General features: G+C 42.8%; 1 protein-coding gene across 2 annotated transcripts; it reads left to right on the forward strand.

The window, feature by feature from the left end:
- The first annotated feature begins 323 nt into the window (after positions 1-323).
- On the forward strand, positions 324-20,775 carry atoh8 (atonal bHLH transcription factor 8). Of its 2 annotated transcripts, XM_086178573.1 has the most exons (4): positions 324-1,298; positions 3,014-3,169; positions 4,160-4,351; positions 19,779-20,775. In XM_086178573.1, the coding sequence occupies exons 1-4, from the start codon at positions 729-731 to the stop codon at positions 19,803-19,805; spliced, it is 945 nt and encodes a 314-aa protein (XP_086034699.1). In that variant the 5' UTR covers positions 324-728; the 3' UTR covers positions 19,806-20,775. The 2 variants fall into 2 exon arrangements, with proteins under 2 accessions (XP_086034699.1, XP_086034700.1); XM_086178574.1 differs by lacking the exon at positions 19,779-20,775 and having other exon boundaries at positions 4,100-4,236.
- The last annotated feature ends 163 nt before the right edge of the window (positions 20,776-20,938 follow it).

Below are 20,938 nucleotides of genomic sequence, written 5' to 3' on the forward strand. Positions count from 1 at the left end.
AAGCGCCCGTCACAATGTGATGCTTGTGACATCACGTGCGTGCGCGATCCGGCCGGCTGAGGAATCGCGCGCTTGTCCCCTCCTCTTCTCCCCGCTGCGGGCGCACGTACGCGTGCGCGCGCGTGTGTATCAGTGCGGGTTATTCACAGTGCTGCTATGCAGACTGAGTGGAGCCACGTTCAGACAGCTTCACTGTAGCCGCTCACATACACACACACACACACACACACACACACACACACACAGAGGACCTTTACAGAGGAGGGGAAAGCGCGGTGCGATCCAGAGTGGGGGTGGGAGGGGTGGGGGCGACTTGTGCGGAATAGCAGATGTTCCCCGGCTCGCGCGGATTATTCAGGATGCTGCTATGCAGACAGAGCGGAGCCGCAGAAAACCTGCCGGCGGAGTAAAAAACACGGGCTTCTGTCGGCGGCGGCGCTCGGACGGCTTGTGTCTCTACAGTTGGCAGCTGAGCGTCTTTGCAGTAGGAGGAGGATAGAGAGGGAGAGAGAAGGGGAAAAGTGTTGGGGGGACAAACTGGTGAAGCATGTGCACGTTCAAGAAAAAAAACGAGGGGTCGGCTGCTTTTGTGAGACCCCTGGATCGCCATGAGAGAAAAAAGATGACTCGGGGACTTCTTTTTTATTTTTTTGTAAGTGACATGTCATTTTAGGAAGGCATCTTTCTGTCTTTCGGGACTTTTTGGGGGGCGAAAGGAGGGGGTGAAAATGAAGGATCCTCATCCGCTGAGCGACACTTGGATGACATCCAGCGGTAAGGACCCAGTATTGATGTCGGTGCCAAGCGTCCACAAGAAGTTCAAGAGGAAGTCCCGGGAGCCCAAGCGGCTCTTCAGCGGCCCGGAGCCCGACGGGCTGGAGAGCCACCCTGCGGACGCGTCGGACGGGGGCTCGCCGGACCTCGGCAGGTTGCCTCCTCTGCAGCAGAGGCAGCTCATGCTGGGTCAGGAGGTCGCCGCTGCCGGGATTCCGTCGGGAACCAAGGGGGGGCCCGCTCAGAATGGCGCTATAGACATGCGGATAGGGGGCAATTTGCCCGCCGTCTCGTCCAAACTGTCCCAGTTCTCAAACCCGGAGATCGTCCACTGGCCCGCAGCCATCTCCCAACCCCTGTCCAACAGGTTCAAACTGGGCCCTCGCTTCCCCTTGTCTTCCTCTGGCGGCTCGCCGCGCCACCAGGCCTTCTCCCTGGACCCACCTCTCTCCAGCCAGACGCTGCCTGTCCCAAGAGCCCAGCAGAGCCTGGATCACGTGGATTTCCAGGTTCACTCCCCCAAGGTGAAGCTCTCTGACAAGAGAAAAGTGTGAAGTCAGGTTTCTCTTTTTAAGACGGAGCGCTCAGCCAATTGGCGAATGTTTTGGTTTTGGGGATCTTCGGAAGTGTAGCGTGTGGTTGTTAAGAAAAGTGAAACCTTAATCCTTATGAGGGCAAGATGCATCATTATGTTCATTGGTGTGTCAAGTCTTTTGCCATCTGCCACCTGTTCCAGTTCTGGTACTAGTATGCGCTCAGTAATCACTTCATCTAACTTAAAGAAAGAAAGTTGCATGTTGTTTGACTGCTTGTCTACACCTGAGACTGGAGTAACTGGAGTAAATAATACTCCTTTACAACACCAACATTTTAAGTGGTATGCAAGTCACGGCCAAAATACATGGGCTGGGATTTGGGATCCCAAAAATCCCATTGAAATTGGTCATACGCAATGTGGTGCCCAAGGTGAGATTTCATCCAAACAGACGGATTGAAAGAAATCTCATTAATTGTTTGTTGCAATATAAAAAGTGGTCAAGTTGTCTTTTTTTATTTGGTATGCAAAGACATCGAAAGGCTTCCAAGAAAAAGCGAAAAGCTCCTGTGGCAGCAGCTCTGGAAGAGGTTAGCAAAGAACAACACCTGTGCTATTTCTACAGGGACAAGTAGAAAGTACTTTGCCCCTTTCCTGACTGGTTAACATACGTCCAATCATATGCGACATATGTTAGTAAAGTATCCCGCTCCTTTTCCGTACAGCACTGTTCTTTTCTGATCCTGTGTACAAAGCAATCACCAGAACACCAGATGGGTCATTACCCAGAACCATGTGGTTTAGTAGATTGAGCCATGAGTTTAAGATGTTTTCTTTTTAAATTAGGATCTGGTTGACAGTGTGAGGAAAATACAAGATGATCTTAAGAAAGCAAAGGCTAGTGGTTCAGTGCAGGGACTGATATTTTATAGGCTGTTGAATAACGCACCAGAAATGATTGTGTGCTGCATTTTAATTGGCACCTTCTGTGTTAGAGAATAATTGATTCCTGGTTTAGAGTATCATTCATAATGATATATTAAGGAATAGATTTTTCTTGTGTGCTTTTGTTTGTTTTTTTGGATGTGAAATGTCCAGAATATACATTAAATTCTCTCTGGAGAATCAAGTCGGCTCCTCTTTTACGTAGAAACTGATTTCATGAAGGGCCCAGTGGAAGCAAACATGGGAGGGGGGAGTCCCTGAAGTTTTGGAAATTAATTCAAAGCAGACAGCTGCAACGCATTGGTTGAACAAATCCAATTTTTTTCCGAAAATGTCACACCATGTGTCGCGTGCTATGGTTTCAGATTTAATCTGGAAACGCAAATAAGCCAAAAACATGGAAGTAACATCACAATCTTAACTTCTGCATGAGTTATCGGCATGCTGTTTTTGGCATATAGAGATTTAACTCATCTGTTGGATATTAAAAATAGGAAAACTTTGACCTGGAAAAAACACATCTTCAGTCAACTAATTAACTTTTTGAATGGTTAATCATGCAAAACAAGAGTGTGTTAAATGTTGCTTGTGTGGAGTCAATGATGGACAGAAAAAAAAGAAGCGCTGCATTTGATTGGAAAATAATCCTGTGTAAAAACGTGTTTCTCGTCACCGCAAGTTACTGTTTGGTTCCAGTGTCCGTACAGCGACCACATTTGTCTTTGTCATCTGAGCCTCCCCCTTTCCTTCTGCCGTCAGGAATCTTCCAGGAAGCGGGTCGGGGCGAATACCGATGGACCCGGGCGCCTTCCGGAGGTCAAAGCCATCCAGCAGACTAGGAGGCTTTTGGCCAACGCTCGGGAGAGAACTCGCGTCCACACCATCAGTGCTGCATTCGAGGCCCTACGGAAGCAGGTTAGACTGATTGAAGACACTGAAAACACACAAATAAGTAGTCAAGTTGCAAGTCAATTGACCTTTGACTAACTCCTCTCCATCTGGAGATGGGCGAAAAATAGTTGTTTGTCAGGAAAGCCTGATGGGGGGTCTATTTTCTGAGACTCTGGTTCAAGATGTGAATTTCCAATCATCTTCTCCAGAGATGCCGTAGAAAATACCTCTGAAAAGGCATTTTAGCATGCTTATTTTACATGTGAAGGACATGCCACCATAGAATATCCATGCAAATAGCGTAATTGATGCGAGTACTGGAAAGTACTGGTTACTCGGTGGAGGTAGAGGTAACAGGAAACAATGCAGAGGAATATTGATACTTTACGTACTGTAGAAAACTATGCTATGATTTACTGCTGTACCGATTGTATTGCACATGCCTGCTATTCCCAGGTTGCAGTACTTTTCCAATTCCACAGTTAAAATGTGGTCTTACTTAAAAAGGGGTTGATATTTTCCAGGTTCATAGCTTCTACAATCCCACAATCTATCAGAGTAAAGTCTTAGAATAGATTAATTCAGATTAATTTAAAATTACTTTAACTTTGACTTTGAATTGTTTCAACAAATCCAAAGGAAACTATAATAGCCATAATGGCTTAGAAAATATGTGTATTTTGTAGTCACTATACATTTCTTAAGTACTACGGAGTAAATTCAGAATAGTTGGTTAAAGTTGGGACATTTTCAAATTTGAGTTATTGAGGTGAAAATTGAGGGTGTGGGGCCATTTTAACAAACAATGTACTGAAATGTTTGCCTCCATATGCTTTTGATCCATCATGGCATTCACTCAGTTTAGGGTATTTTCTTTTTGTTGTTGCTGTGACTGTAGCACTGTTTACTTTCTATTTACTTTGGTAATCTTCAGGTCCCCCATCTTGCCTTTAGACACTGCAGTATTCCAGCGAGAAATGGGAATAACATCCTTACGTGAACGCCCTCCCTCAGGTGCCGTGCTACTCGTACGGACAGAAGCTGTCCAAACTGGCTATACTGCGCATTGCCTGCAACTACATCCTGTCCCTGGCTCAGCTTGCCGAGCTGGACTATAGCTCGGACCATGGCAGCCTGAACTTCTCACAGTGTGTGGAACAGTGTACCAGGACGCTGCAGGCAGAGGGCAGGAGCAAAAAGAGAAAGGTCTGTCGGCATTCTTATGCACTGCCAGGGTTCCATCTTATTCAGTACAAATGAATGCATGATTTTAAATGGAACAAAAATAAATGCAAATAGACTCCTAGGTACATTTCCACCATCTCCTTTGAAGGAAGCAGACCCAGTACTCAACGTTCTTTTTCCCCATCGTAAAAACCTAGTTTTAACTCGAGGTGTAGGTACGATAAGTAGTCATCAATTTAATATATTAAGTAGATAAAGCTAAAATGTGAACTCCGTCCACGAGATGAAACATTACTTAATGCTTTAGTACATCTGTACATGGGATGGCAAGAAAATAGCCTGAAAAAGGATTGCTTTAATGTAAATGTTGGTCACCTTTTTGTTTGGTGAGATTAATGTTTGCTGTGTTGTCAGCGGCACTTCCGTCATCCATTTTTTTTTTTTCTGTTTTTCCCTCACTTTATTGTTGTGAAACAGTTGAAAAAAGAAGAGAAAGCATAAAATACCTTAATTGGTAAAACAGCTATTTTCAGCATACTTCTGGAGTTTTAGATGAAACGAGAAAACAAAACGAACCAAGCATGAATATCTAATTTCATTATCTTCGTAATTAAGGTTGGTTGTAAATCAGGAGGAAATCTCTGTTTTCTGATCATGTTGTTCTTATGACCTCAACACAGTCTTTGTGTTGTCCAAATCAATGGATAATGTTTAAAACAGTACATTTCACACCGGCGAGGGGACAGAGCCTTGTCCTTCTGCATTTGCCCAATAATTACTACCGATAGCTTTCATCTGCTGTCTCCCTTTATCTGCTGGTAAGCTGTTGTCAGTGAAGGAGAGTGTTCCCAGTTCAAATGTTTGTAGGTAAGAAGGCCTCAACAGATGACGTTGGATACTCTTGCTTCTGGGCTTGTGAGGTGACAGATTTGCTGAATGTGTTGAATGTTGATGACAATGCTTGAACTTACTGCAAATCTCATATACCTGATTGTAGCCCATGGAAAGATGTGACAAATACCTGAAGCTTAAGACAGCAGATATTTAGCTTGCAGAGCGAACAACAAACACACTGAACTTTACTAAAAACACATCAAGGACTATTCCAGCATCACTCTAATGTATTGCACTAATGTACTATATCTCATATCGAGTAACTGTCATAAACAAAACAGGGTCAGCTACTCAGAAAAGTATTGTGCAGTTTTAGTTAGCCTAATTAAAATTCCCATATACTAGTTTTCATTGTGTGGGGAATTTTTTGTGAAAAACAATGGTGTTCCGGCAGTAGAAAGCACTTGCTAGCTCAGGGGTGGGCAAGCTGCGGCCTGTGGGCCATATCTGGCCCGCTGGTCTTTTTAATCTGGCCCGCCAAAGATCTGTACAGAATTCATACTTGATGTGAATGATTGAATGATTGGATCAATGAATGTGGGAGCTCAGTCAGGATATTATTTCATTTTTGGAGCTACTTGAGAATTTTTCCTGAGCTGAATGACACAGATCGGGTTTGTGATTTAGTCCGGTGATTTTCAACCAGTGTGCTGCGGCACACTAGAGTGCCGTGAGAGATTATTGAGTGTCACGTCTGTGACACGATAACGTAGAGGTCAATGTTAGAGTTAGTCCTGCGCGACAGTGGCACTTTGGGATCACAGCAAGACGAGTGAGTGACAGTGATGGAGATGGACAAAAGAAAAGAAAATAGACGGTGAGCTTGAGGCAATACTACGAAAGCTATCTTTCATTTGGACTCACTTTCACTGAGAATGCAATGGCACTGACTCCACTGTGCTTGGTCTGTGGTGAGAAGCTATCCAATAGCGCCATGGTGCCAAGCAAGCTTATGTATTATATGTACTGTGTTAGTGTCATTTTGTGTCATTTTGGCTGGTGGTGTGCCTCAGGATTTTGTAAACGTGAAAAATGTTCTGCGGCTCAAAAAAGGTTGAAAATCACACATGAATGAGCTAGACATGAGGCTACAAGGGAAAAACTGGTTTGTCCATGAAAAGAGAGCAAACGCCAGAGTCTTCAAAACCAAGCTGGTTTTATTTTCAAAGCAAATGTCAGATGAGTCTGATATGCACTGTTTACAAATGCGTTTTTTTTTTATATGTATCATATCTTGTGGTGACCTGGCCTGTCTGTCAAATTTTAAAAGTCAGTGTGACCCCTGAGCCAAAAAGATTTGCAAAACCCTGTGCTAGCTAGTGAACTGAACACATGTTTATTGCTTTTCTCAACATTAATTATATGGTGAAATTAGCATTAGGTCAGGGAACATTTGCACTGAATTAGAACTGTCATTTTTTAACTGATTGACTATACAGTCTCTGCAACCGTCCACAAGCATAAAAAACAAAACAAAATAATCAAACACACACTATTTAGACATTAGGGACCATTCCAACACTGTAGATAATGTTAATGTACTCTACTTGACATCCAGTCTTGATATAAACAGAACAGGGCTAACTGGTAATGTGTCAGGTAAACATATTGGATAGATATAGATATAGCCATAGATATAGATATTCACTTATTTTTGTTGTGTCGGGGCAATATTCTTTAATGGAACAATGGTTTCCCTGCCATAGATTTCCACTTGCTAGTTGTTGAACTAAGCTAACATTAGCAGCTATCATCATCAGTTATATGATGATGTTGGCATCAGCTCACTTCACTGAGGATGAGCAGTGAACTAGCTTTGTAATTTTTTTAAATTACTGAACATATTTGCTGGACAGTCTCTGGAATCCTCCACAATTGAAAAAAAACAAACAAAAAACATCAGGTACCATTACAGTACCCAAGTAATGGAAAGTGCAAATGTATTACATCTGATATCCAGTTACTAACATAAACAGAGCTGATCTAATTGGTATAGTATAACCATTAGCATTAGCTATCAGAAGAGTATCATGTTGGCAAAGTTAGTCTCATAGAAAGTCCCTAGGTTTTTTTGTGATGGGGAAATATTTTTTGACAAAACAATGGTGTTCCTGCAGCAGACATCCACTTGCTGGCCCTCAGTAAACTGAACTAATGGTAGCGACTATTTTCAACATCAATTATGATGAGATAAGCTAGAGTTAGCTTTTTTATTTATTTACTTATTTATTTTAGGTGGCAGTCGATGTTTTATTCTATATAGCATTGTATTCAGTAGCCCTTCTGTTACATGAGTAACTATATAAGAGAGGAAAATAAATCGACAGTGAAATTGACTGGCGGTTTTTCATTGAAAACAAAGTCACAGAAAATTTAATACGCAAAGGTAATGAAGTTGTGCACATACTTTAGGACAAGAGGTACCTAAAAGAACCATTTACAATGGCCGCTTTGAACAAACATCCTAATGTTTCATCTGTATACCTTTGTGTCCGATGAAGGCCACCAGGCTGCCGCTGCCAAAGTCTCCTCAACAAATTTTTCAGTTTGCAGTGAACTGTTTGCTGCTGGTATGCAACTGCACGATCATAGCTGGAGCATCGCGGTTTTGTTGCCATTTGCTACTTCTAATGAGCTGCCTAGCACATAAGGCAATCACAAGTATTTAAATTTGTATTAGGGATATGTGTTGTGCAGTGAAGATTGTTTTCGTTGATGACAAACATGACCAGAACTGCTGCGGAAAAACGCAGAGGGTCTGTTAATATCCAGGAATTCACGATATAGACTCACTGTCTCTCTCTGTGACATATTGGACACATTTTTGAATGTGGACCATATGATATGTGGTCCGGCCAAGATAGGCTTGTTTTTGAGTTTCTTTCAGGAGGAAGTGGTGAGTGACACAGGCAGAGGCTGCTCTGCTACATGGGGGGAGGGGGGCATTGTGTGCGTGTGTGTGTATGTGTGTGTGCGCATATGTGCGCACACACGAGCTTCCTTGTGTGTGTGTAGGCCCATACTGTCAAAAAAGCAAGAGAGATCAGGAAGGTAATCCTGACATGGATGCTAATTCTTTTGAAGAAATAGACCCGTTGTACCATTTCTATCTTAATATGGTCTATAAATATGCAATATATGTAAGTGCTTTGATACGAACAGTGAAATTGAAACAGGGCTGCGAGCCAATGGGACACATGAACACGTTCCCGAGCAGCTGAGATATCTAAATGTTTCTCTGTGATTGCAGATGAAAATGTTATCATTCATGTGAATATCTCACACAAATACATGCTGCTCATTTAGATGAATTCTAGCTGAAGGCTTTTTCTCACTGAGACTTGCAAGCAAGTCTCTGTGTGAATGCCAGCATGTGTGTGTGTGTGTGTGTGTGTGTGTGTGTGTGTGTGTGTGTGTGTGTGTGTGTGTGTGTGTGTGTGTGTGTGTGTGAGTTCTCAGAGTCCCAGACACCAGATGTTTAGAGTGGAGGGGAAGTGGAGCTGGCGCCATGAAGGGCAGAGGGCAGTGAGAAGGCACGCGAACTGAAACCACACACACACACACACACACACACACACACACACACACACACACACACACACACACACACACACACGCACACACACACTCTTGGCACATTCCCCAGCAGCCTCTCCAACACATTCCCCCACTCTGGCTCTCCAGGCCATCTGCTCCAACATACTTTGAAACAAGGAGGGGAAAAAACACAGTCATCATCGGTCTGTCAGACAGCAGCAGCTGGTGGAAATACAGAGGGGGGGCGGTCACTGGTTGGAAGGGTTTTCTGGCAAGAATTAAATACCTTTTTTATTTTCTCAGAGCCACTAAGTCTGTGTGCATAGTTGAAAGGGGGGATTTGTGATTCTGCTGGAGGGAGGTCATATAGGCTGCAGAACAAACACCAGGTTGTATCCTTTTTTGATACAGAAAATCACGACTTTTTTCTTCTTCTTCTTTCGGCTTTTCCCGTCAGGGGTCGCCACAAGTCATCTTTCTCCATCTAACCCTATTCTGTGTATCTTCTTCTCTCACACCAACTACCTTCATATCTTCTCTCACTACGTCCATAAATCTTCTCTTTGGTCTTCCTCGAGACCTCTTGCCGGGCAGCTCCAATTCCAGCATCCGTCTACCAATATATTCACTATCCCTTCTCTGTACATGACCGAACCATCTCAGTCTGGCTTCTCTGACCTTCTCTCCAAAATATCGAACATATGCCGTCCCTCTGATAGACTCATTCCTTATCCTATCCATCCTGGTCACTCCCAAAAAGAACCTCAACATCTTCATCTCTGCAACCTCTAGTTCTGCCTCCTGTCTTTTGGTCATTGTAACAGTTTCTAGTCCATACATTATCGCTGGTCTCACCACTGTCTTGTACACCTTTCCTTTTATTCTGGCTGAAAGTCCTCTATCACATAGTACCCCTGACACTTTTCTCCACCCATTCCAACCTGCTTGGACCCGTCTCTTCACCTCTTTTCCGCACTCTCCGCTGCTCTGGACTGTTGACCCCAAGTACCTGAAATCCTCCAGCTTCTTGATCTCCACTCCCTGTAGCCTCACCGTAGCTCCCCTCATTCACACACATATATTCTGTCTTGCTGCGACTAACTTTCATTCCTCTCCTTTCCAGAGCATACCTACACCTCTCTAGATTTTCCTCTTCCTGTTGTCTGCTCTCACTACAGATCACAATGTCATCCGCAAACATCATAGTCCATGGGGATTCCTGTCTAACCTCATCTGTCAGCCTATCCATCACCATTGCGAGGAATGAAGGGGCTCAGAGCTGATCCCTGATGGAGTCCCACCTCCACCTTGAACCTCTCTGTTACCCCTACAGCACACCGTTCCAGTGTCTCACAGCTAGCATACATGTCCTGCACCAGTCTAACATACTTCTCTTCCACTCCAGACTTCCTCATACAATACCAGAGCTCCTCTCTTGGCACCCTGTCATATGCTTTTTCTAGGTCTACAAAAACACAATGCAGCTCTCTTTGGCCTTCTCTGTAATTTTCTATTAGCATTCTCAACGCAAATACTGCATCTGTAGTACTCTTTCTAGGCATGAAGCCATACTGCTGTTCACAAATGCTAACTTCTGCTCTCAGTCTAGTTTCCACTACTCTTTCCCATAACTTCATTGTATGGCTTATCAACTTTATCCCTGTATAGTTGCCACAATTCTGCACATCCCCTTTATTCTTAAAAAAGGCACCATCACACTTTGTCTCCATTCTTCAGACATCTTCTCATTCTCTAAGATCCTGTTGAATAATCGAGTCAGAAAATCTACCGCTGCCTCTCCTAGACACTTTCACACCTCCACAGGTGTATCATCTGGACCAACTGCTTTTCCACTCTTCATCCTCTTCAATGCCTTCCTCACTTCACTTTTACTAATTTGTGCTACTTTGTGGTCTACAGTAGTCCCCTCTTCTACCCTTGCTTCTCTTTCATTTTCCACATTCATCAGCTCTTCAAAGTACTCTTTCCATCTTCCCATCACTCTTCTAGTATCTGTCAATACATTTCCTTCTCTGTCCTTAATCACCCAGACTTGTTGTGCATCCTTTCCATCTTTATCTCTCTGTTTCGCCAACCTGTATAGATCATTCTCACCCTCCTTACTATCCAACCGAGCATACAAGTCATTGTACGCCCTTTTGTTTTGCCTTTGCTACCTCTATCTTTACCTTTCGCCGCATCTCCCTGAACTCCTGTCTGTTCTCTTCAGTCCTCTCAGTATCCCACTTCTTTTTTGCTAACCTTCTTCTTTCTTCTTCTTCTTCTTTCGGCTTTTCCCGTCAGGGGTCGCCACAAGTCATCTTTCTCCATCTAACCCTATTCTGTGTATCTTCTTCTCTCACACCAACTACCTTCATATCTTCTCTCACTATGTCCATAAATCTTCTCTTTGGTCTTCCTCGAGACCTCTTGCCGGGCAGCTCCAATTCCAGCATCCGTCTACCAATATATTCACTATCCCTTCTCTGTACATGACCGAACCATCTCAGTCTGGCTTCTCTGACCTTCTCTCCAAAATATCGAACATATGCCGTCCCTCTGATAGACTCATTCCTGATCCTATCCATCCTGGTCACTCCCAAAAAGAACCTCAACATCTTCATCTCTGCAACCTCTAGTTCTGCCTCCTGTCTTTTGGTCATTGTAACAGTTTCTAGTCCATACAGCATCACTGGTCTCACCACTGTGTTGTACACCTTTCCTTTTATTCTGGCTGATAGTCTTCTATCACATAGTACCCCTGACACTTTTCTTCATCCATTCCAACCTGCTTGGACCCGTCTCTTCACCTCTTCTCCACACTCTCCGTTGCTCTGGACTGTTGACCCCAAGTACCTGAAATCCTCCAGCTTCTTGATCTCCACTCCCTGTAGCCTCACCGTTCCACCAGAGTTCCTGTCATTCACACACATACAATCTGTCTTGCTGCGACTAACTTTCCTTCCACTCCTTTCCAGAGCATACCTACACCTCTCTAGATTTTCCTCTTCCTGTTGTCTGCTCTCACCACAGATCACAATGTCATCTGCAAACATCATGTTCCATGGGGATTCCTGTCTAACCTCATCTGTCAACCTGTCCATCACCATTGCAAAGAAGAAGGGGCTCAGAGCTGATCCCTGATGGAGTCCCACCTCCACCTTGAACTTCTCTGTTACCCCTACAGCACACCGTACCACTGTCTCACAGCTAGCATACATGTCCTGCACCGGTCTAACATACTTCTCTGCCACTCGAGACTTCCTCATACAACACCGAGCTCCTCTCTTGGCACCCTGTCATATGCTTTTTCTAGGTCTACAAAAACACAATGTAGCTCCCTTTGGCCTTCTCTGTACTTTTCTATTAGCATTTTCAACGCAAATACTGCATCTGTAGTACTCTTTCTAGGCATAAAGCCATACTGTTGTTCACAGATGCTGACTTCTGCTCTCAGTCTAGTTTCCACTACTCTTACCCATAACTTCATTGTATGGCTCATCAACTTTATCCTTCTATAGTTGCCACAATTCTGCACATCCCCTTTATTCTTAAAAATAGGCACCATCACACTTTGTCTCCATTCTTCAGACATCTTCTCACTCTCTAAGATCCTGTTGAATAATCTAGTCAGAAAACCTACCTCTGCCTCTCCTAGACACTTTCACACCTCCACGGGTATATAATACTCCTGCACTTCCTCATTCCTTCACCAAGTCTCCTTATCTACTTTCCTTCCAGATGACACACCAAGTACTCTTCTACCTGTCTCCCTGATAATACTAGCTGTAGTTCCACCACTCTGTCCTCTGCTCTGCCTTTGTCCTCTTGATCTTCCATGTCCCCAGAGTCATCCTACAAACCACCATCCTATGCTGTCTGGCTACTCTCTCACCTACAACTACTTTGCAGTCACTGATCTCTTTCAGGTTACCTCGTCTATACAAGATGTAGTCTACCTGCGTGCTCCTACCTCCGCTCTTATAAGTTACCCTATGTTCCTGTTTTTTCTGGAAAAAGGTAGTCACTACAGCCATTTCCATCCTTTTTGCAAAATCCACCGCCATCTGTCCCTCTGCATTCCTATCCTGGATACCAAATCTGCCCATCACTTCTTCATCCCCTCTATTGCCTTCACCAACATGTCCATTGAAGTCTGCACCAATTACCACTCTCTCATTTCTGGATATATTCTGCATTACTTCACCTAACTCATTCCAGAACTTCTCCTTCTCTTCAGAGTCACATCCCACCAGCGGGGCATAGCCACTAACAACAATGAGCATCACACCTTCAGTTTCCAATTTCAGACTCATAAGTCTATCTGACATTCTTTTCACCTCGAGGACGTTCATAACAAACTCCTCCTTCAAGATAACTCCTACTCCATTTCTCTTCTTGCCTGTACCATAATAGTACAACTTAAAGCCTGCTCCTAAGCTTCTAGTCTTACTACCTTTCCACCTGGTCTCCTGGACACACAGTATATCCATCTTCCTTCTTTGCATCATGTTGACCAACTCTCTACCTTTTCCTGTCATAGTCCCAATATTCAGAGTCCCTACTCTCAGTCCCAGGCTCTTTCCTTCCCTCCTCTCTCTCTGCTTTCGAACACGCACGCCTCCTCTTCTTCTTGTTCTTGTTCTTCGACCCACAGTATCCCAATTTCCATTAGTACCCTGTAGGTCATCAGTGCCAATGGCGGTCGTACTAAACCCGGTCCGCGACCAATCCGGTATGATATAGTTATGGTTGACTCGCATGTTTGGTTTTGGCAAAAGTTTTATGCTGGATGCCCTTCCTGACGCAACCCTCTGCATTTATCCAGGCTTGGGACTGGCACAGGGAGACACTGCTCCGTGCCCCCCCAAGGCAGGCTTGGAGAGATAGGGCCAGTGCCGCCCTGAGGCTGCATTACAGAAAATCACAAGTTTGATAGTGGAATATTTGGTTCAGTCACTCAGGACCATATGATAGAATTGATATGCAGCTTCCAATTTCTCTTCATTATAACATCTGCTATTGCAATTGAACTGGAGACAGCCAGCCTTCTTACTGTTTACTTTTTCTAGTCTGTGTTAAATATTTCAGTAAAATGTTTTCGCGATAAGACGAAGTAAAAATAATTGTCACACATTCATTCATTCATTCATTATCGATATAGCTTATCCAGAGGTGCTGGAACCTATCCCAGCCATCACTGGGTAAGAGTTGGGGTTCAGTCGATCACAGGACCACATATAGAGACAAATAACCACTTACTCACTCATTCACACGTCCTATAGAGTAGAATTCACATATACACAACCATTCACATATAGAGACATACAACCATTCACTTGCTCATACACTCAACATTTATAGACATACAACTCCTCACTGTTTTTTGCTTGTCGTATAGGGACCTACAACCATTAACGCTCTCATTCCCACGTCTGGGCATTTAGTGTCTCCAATGAACATGCTGCATGTTTTTGGACTGTAGGAGTAAATCTTACTGGGGACCTTAATGGTGTGATGCGGAGGCGCTAACCAGTGCGCCACCGCAAAAGCCTTTGAACACAAAATAAGCAAAAACCAAAGTTAATTAACAAATGGAGTTTGTAAAAGTAGTAAAAGTGGTTTGATCTACTGCACAAAAAGTAATGGGAATCGCAAGAGAATCAGTCCGATTTCTTTCTGCTCATTTGGAGCAACTAGAGTCAGTAGCATAAATTGTTGTCAAAAGTTTAACCAGATGTTACAAACATTACATAGAAATCAATTAGTAAGTTAAGATCCTTTGTGTTTAAGGTCACAGCACCAATATGTTCTGCTGATTCTCAGAGAAGGTTTTGCAGATATTCGTGCAGATTTTTCAATACATTTTTTGGTGACTCAAGAACGTTTGTCACAAATTTTTGCAGATTGTTTCCCCACAAATATTTTGTAGTTAATTTTCACTTATTTTGTAGTATTTTATTGTAAAGTCACTCATTCTTCAGGTGTTTTTCCCTGTTTCGGTTTTAAAGATTCGCATTTCATTCTACAGCATCACTGACATTTGAAGTGGGTACTATGTCGATCTGAGTATATAAGCTGATTTCCGACCTGAGGTCTTGGAACCAGCCTGAACCACGATTCCATTTAGCGCAAAAAAGCCGAAACATGATGGTCTTTCTCCTCCATGTTTCCTGCTTCGTGTAAGGCAATTCTTTGGCACGTTCTCTTTTGACGCTTCCGTTGTTGTTTCCACTTAAAAATTGTTTTTCGCGGAAAAAGAGAAAGACGTTGGTCTCCTCATCATGCCAACCATGTCCATTGTTTATGTTTTTAACACTGGAAATCAATCAGGAAACAACCGTCATCATGTTATCCAAGTCAGAATGTGCTTAGCTAAGTGCTTCTGTCTATAAACCCTCAACTATTTTTCTCCTATTTAAAGAAAGTTAATTGTTTCCAAGGTTCTGTAACTTCATGACAACATGGTGATAAAATGAGATGTGCGTGTCCTAAATTTTGGGTTTTTCTCAAGAGTTTGCGAACCACATGGCTAAAATACAAGGCGAGTAAAATTGCCCAAAATAACTGATGTGTGCTCTGGATCTGTACAGTACAGTAGTCACTGCTGTGAAAAGTACTTTATGAGGTAATGATACCTTGTTAATGTCTTTCTCCCGCTGAAAGGGAGTTTTTCTTCCCTACTGTCTGCCAAAAACTGGACTCAGGGGCAGAACTTTGCAGGACTCCATCTTTACAAGCATCTTGACCAAATGTCTACTAAACGGACAACTAAATCACACTTTTGTGTTTCGATATGCTCAGAGAATGGCAGAAAATTCTTTTCATCCCTCTTTAGCTCCTTTAAGTATTGCATTCTCTTGCGGAATACAATACTCCCCTGTGCAGATTGGCCAAATGGGTATTTCAGGTAGAATTCACACTTTGGCGTGCAATGAACAGAATTTTTTCTAACATAGGTGCAACACAACAGACTCGTTTGACATCCATCCATCCATCCATCCATCCATCCATCCATCCTTTGCCACTTATCCGGCTGTGTCGCAGGGCTGCAGCTGGAGCAACGAGGCCCAGACTTCCATCTCAGCAGCCACATGGTCCAGCTCTTCTGGGGGGGCTCCCAAGGTGTTCCCAGGCCAGCTTAGAGACTTAGTCTCTCCAGCATGTCCAAAGTCTTCCTAGTGGCCTCTTCCCAGATCGACATGCCCAGAATACCTCCCACGGGAGCCATCCTGACCAGATGCCCGAACCAACTGATCTAACTCCTCTCTGTGCGGAGGAGCAGTGACTCTACTCTCAGTTCCTCCCGGATGGCCGAACTTCTCACCCTAGGGAGAGTCTAAGAGAAAGTCCGGCCACCCTGTGGAGAAAACTAATTTTGGCTGATCGTATCTGCGATCTTGTTCTTTCGGTCATTATGCACAGCTTGTGACCATAGGTCGTGACATATTTTATATAATTTTATTCAATTCTAAATTAATCATTGATCAATTTTATTTAATTCTAAAGTTAAAATTTAATTCTAAAATAACCATCAACCATGTACAACCATTTGCTGTCCTACCATTCTGTCAGAAGGTGTTGTACATCTGCTGTGTACCGGATCCTATGTCAGTGCTGCATAACCCCTTCCCCACTTCAGAAACACCCACATGCTTCACGGAGGATTCATAGGGATTCACCATCCCTAATCTCAAGTTGTTAACCTACAGCCTATGAAAAGGCCTGAAGTTATCAACTCCACGTCTCGACAATTTACATACAGTGTTCTCGTAGCCGGGCATAATGCATTATTATATTGCTCTAACATATGGCCCACTAGCAAGTACAAAGTAACCGAGACGGAGTACTGTGCTTCGTCGGCTAATAAAGCCATGAGTAATGGTCTACTCTGAACTGGCTGGGCTTGGCGCAGCGGCACCAACTCTGAAGAAGCTCTCCATGGTGTCTGCATTCGCAAGTACCCGCAAGTGCCCTTTTGGAGTGACTAAGGATATTATATTTACTAGCTAACACTTTGTAGGGATTCTTATTTGAAAACATCAATTTTGTCATGGATGTTCACATCCATAGGGCATGTTTTACTTCATTAAGTTTACGTGGGTTTCTCGCAGCTGGTCAGGAAACAGGGGAGCCCAACTTGACGTGGAAGCTCTTTGTGGTGGTAATTAACATGATTTAATATTGCTTTTCTCTCATCATATATCAACAAAACAAATCATGACGATACATTGAAACACATCGTTGCATTGGTGGTGGTATCCAAAAGCACCATTAAGATATGCAATCACAAGTAGTAACATTTGAATGAGTAAAAATAACATTAAGTCCATTGAATTGGAAGGAGTAGGGTAGTTTAAACTGTTTTTTTAGAGCAGTGTTAAATTCAGCTGCGTAAACAATAGGCTGAAGCCATTTGTGTTCAGAGTTAACATGACTGAACATACAGAGCCAGTTGTATGTTAAGAGATTAGCCGTGTTGCTCTAAAGGCTACTAAATGCTGCTACTAGTTTAGTTTATGATGGGGGTCAAAGGGCATCAAGAAGTGAATTTCTGAAGTCTGTGAGCTAGCCGGGAGACGGAATTTACTGTGCATTTAATAGAAGTAATGTTTTTAGTTGATTTGTACTACCCTTGGAGACTTCTGAGTTGAATAATCAGAAGTCTGATAATTTCCACTAGTCTTTGTTAGATAAAATGAACTGAAATAGAGATAAAGAAAGTGAAGGGTTTTAGGTACTTCAGGTCAACAGTTCAGAGCAAATGGAGAATGTGAAAAAGAGGTGAAGTAACAAACCTTCAAACAAGCTGGAATAGATGGAGAGAAGTGTCAGGGGTTAATGTGTGATAGGAGAATATCAGCCAGAATGAAAGGAAAGGTGTACAAGACAGTGGTGAGATGAGTGATGCTGTATGGTTTAGAGACGAAAATGTTGAGGTTCAGGATGGATAGGATCAGGAATTAGTCCATCAGAGGGACAGCGCATGTCAGACGTTTTTTGTGATAAAGTCAGAGAGGCCAACCTGAGATGGTTTGGACATGTACAGAGGAGTGATCTTGAATACTGGTTGATGGATGCTAAGGTTGGAACTGCCAGGCAGCAGGCCTAGAGGAAGACCAAAGAGAAGATTTATGGATGTAGTGAATGGCTTTTGTGAGAGAAGAGGATACAGAGAATAGGGTTAGATGCAGGAAGATGATTTGTTTGGGGGCAGCCAAATGGAAAAGAAGAATAAAACAACTCTGTCATTAACATAACAAGCCAACTCAGTGTGGACCAACCCCCAAGTCTCCCAGTTAAATACCTAAAACTCCTGAGCCTCTCGGATAACAGGTGAAACGTCTACAAGGGTAGAAATCAAGTCCAAATGCCAAAATAAGATTTTAAAAGGATTAATCATGACCTGGATGACAGAGAACCTCCATAGAAAAGAATAAGTCTGGGAACTTAAAACAGGTCATTGTGTTGAGGACCACTGTATGCAAATTATTCTCAATTGTCTTTCAGCTTCCCTTCAGGGGAAGGGTTGCCACCGTGAATCAACCTCCTCCATCTATATCTTGCTATATCCTCCTCTCACGCCAACTAACTTCATGTCCTCTTTCAGTGCATCGATAACTCTTCTCTTTGGTCTTCCAGAGATGCAAAATTGAATGCAAATTCAAAATGGCAACTCAGAAAGGAATGACTACAGGAAAGGATTGCTGTCCAGAATGACTCGAAACATATGGACACATGTGAGCAAATCAGTTCAACCCAGCACTGAGCTAGTGGAGGAGCAGTTGACTTTGACTACCTATGAGTTGAAGGTAGTTGTTAATCATCTACATAGACTACATAGTGAATTCAGTCAGTGTGGATCCTGGAGAGCATAGTACACTTGAACAGTGTGGAAAAAAATGATTGACATAGTTTTGGAATAGGTTACCAAGGGGAAGGGAATACATAATTGATATGAGAGGGCCCCAGTATTGAACTTTGTGCGATGCCAGTACGAAGCTTTCTGTCCAATGATTGTGGATCATGCCTGCTAGTTTGGAGACTCGTGCTGTTAAGTTTACATATGATTTTTCAGCTGCAAGTCTGATGTCAGAGAGGATAATGGATCCAGTGCTAAAAAAACAGCTTACATCAACAGCTTTGGTCAACAGTATCACTGCACTAAATGAAATTGCTTTCAAAAGGAATAACTGAGTCTTTTGTGTCTGAACAAGCCATCCACAATATATAACCAGGAATGGAACCAAACCCTGTAATATTTGACAGCTTGGGAATCGGGGGCCCACAGAACTGAGACACGCTAATCACAGAAAAAATTCAAACTCTGCGATTTTAAAGTTGGAAAGTGGAATCTAAATATATTGGACTCCAAGCCCCCGGGGACACACAGATCACATCTGGATGGATTTCACATCTGATTGTTCTTGTTTTCACGCTTATGTAACCTGAAGTTTGTTATATCACCGTCACTGTCGCCTTCAGTTGGAGTTGCATTACATCAATTATGATGGGCAATATAATGCAACTCCAGCTGTAATTAAGTTCCAGCTTAGGCCACCCGGAAGGACAGCAGGGGATAAAAAAAATCATTCAGCAGTTGTCAGCAGTCTTTCATGGACATGGTGTTTTGCATGACCAGTAAAAATATTCTCATGCAGAGTTGTATTATATTTATTTTTTCTGAAGAAGAGAAAATAAGTGGTGAGCAGTGACAAGTCATTCAGACAGAACAATGTTGCCAGAAATTTCTGTATTATTGAAAGCACTGGGGGGTAAGACCTGCTCTGCGGCTGCTCCGGAAGTCAAAAGCAGTTGGTTTTTTGGATTATTTGAAGAGAAACTTTCAGTCTAAATTTGTTTGAATGTCTGATATCCAGAAATCTAGCCCTGTCGTAGAAGGACGTTTAAACACAAAAGCACCAAACACCAGCTACATGACAGTGTGTCAACCTTACATTTGTTCTATGAATTGTGTTTTTTCTATTATTTTAAAGTGCTGTTATTTTGTTGCCAGGCTGGACGAATGCCCGAAGATGTGTGATGACATCACATGGTGGCCTGATGCTGGGCGATGTGGGCTAAACCGTTACGCGACCTTGATGACGCTGGCGCTTGATATCCGTTTCCGTAGGGATGTCAGATTGTCACTTCAGTAACACATGATTTGGAGAGAGCCACCTTATGTGAATAACCAAAAGCAGAGGCGCTGAAGAGAAAAGTACATTTATTTTTAATATATCACTCTCGCACTATTTGCTTGATGGGCATACAGTATAGCTAGAGAGGATGACGACTAAACATATTGAACTTTTAAAGAATGCAAAAAATTCACTTTTAACATCCATCTTCTGCTGCTTATCCTGCACTCAGGGTTAAGAGGGATGCTGGAGCCTATCCCAGCTGTCATTGGGCGAGAGGCAGGGTACACCCTGGACTGGTCACCAGTCAGTCGCAGGGGTACATATACAGACAAACAACTATTCACTCACTCGGGGCAGTATTCCCAATTTTTTCAAACCCAACTGCTGCATGTTTTTGGATTGTGGGAGGAAACTGGGAAACTCAAGAGGAAACCCACACAGAGTACATGCAAACTCCCCTTGTCAGAATCAAACCAGGGTTCCTTGTGGTGTGAGGCCAAAGTGCTAACCACTGTGTTCCACCACTTTAACACATCCTGGGTTCTAGTGCTCAACTCAGTCTAGGTTTGTATATTATTTCCCAAGAAATAACAAAGTTAGCGTTGACAAATGTTTACAAGATCTCCTCTATGAATTTCTTGTGAATGTAAGAATCGCTAGTTAGCGTTGCAGTTCCTGATGCTAATTCAAAATGAACTGTGAATATTTCTTAACATAGCTTCGTGGCAACTGGCAGAATTATATGAAAATGAAGGATGAATAGCAATGTGTACACCGATTTTATCTCCATGTATCGAAAGTATAAATAAAACTTATTTCATAAGTTGTTTTTTCCTGAATGTTTTTCCATATTAAAAAGTGGGACCCTTGTTTCGTTTTGTTTAATGCTGCCATTTATGTCTCTGTCCACTGTATCAAAATGACATACTGACATTTACCAATATTTATATTGTCGTGCGAAAATATGAAAAAAAGAGTGTTTGTGTGTTACTTATTTCTCCTGTTTTGTTTTGTTTTAATTTTATTTAACATG

Source organism: Fistularia commersonii, chromosome 31, assembly GCF_037954325.1.
Source record: "Fistularia commersonii isolate RoL2024-O1a breed Wild chromosome 31, RoL_Fcom_v1.0, whole genome shotgun sequence".
In the NCBI taxonomy this organism is placed as follows: Eukaryota; Metazoa; Chordata; class Actinopteri; order Syngnathiformes; family Fistulariidae; genus Fistularia; species Fistularia commersonii.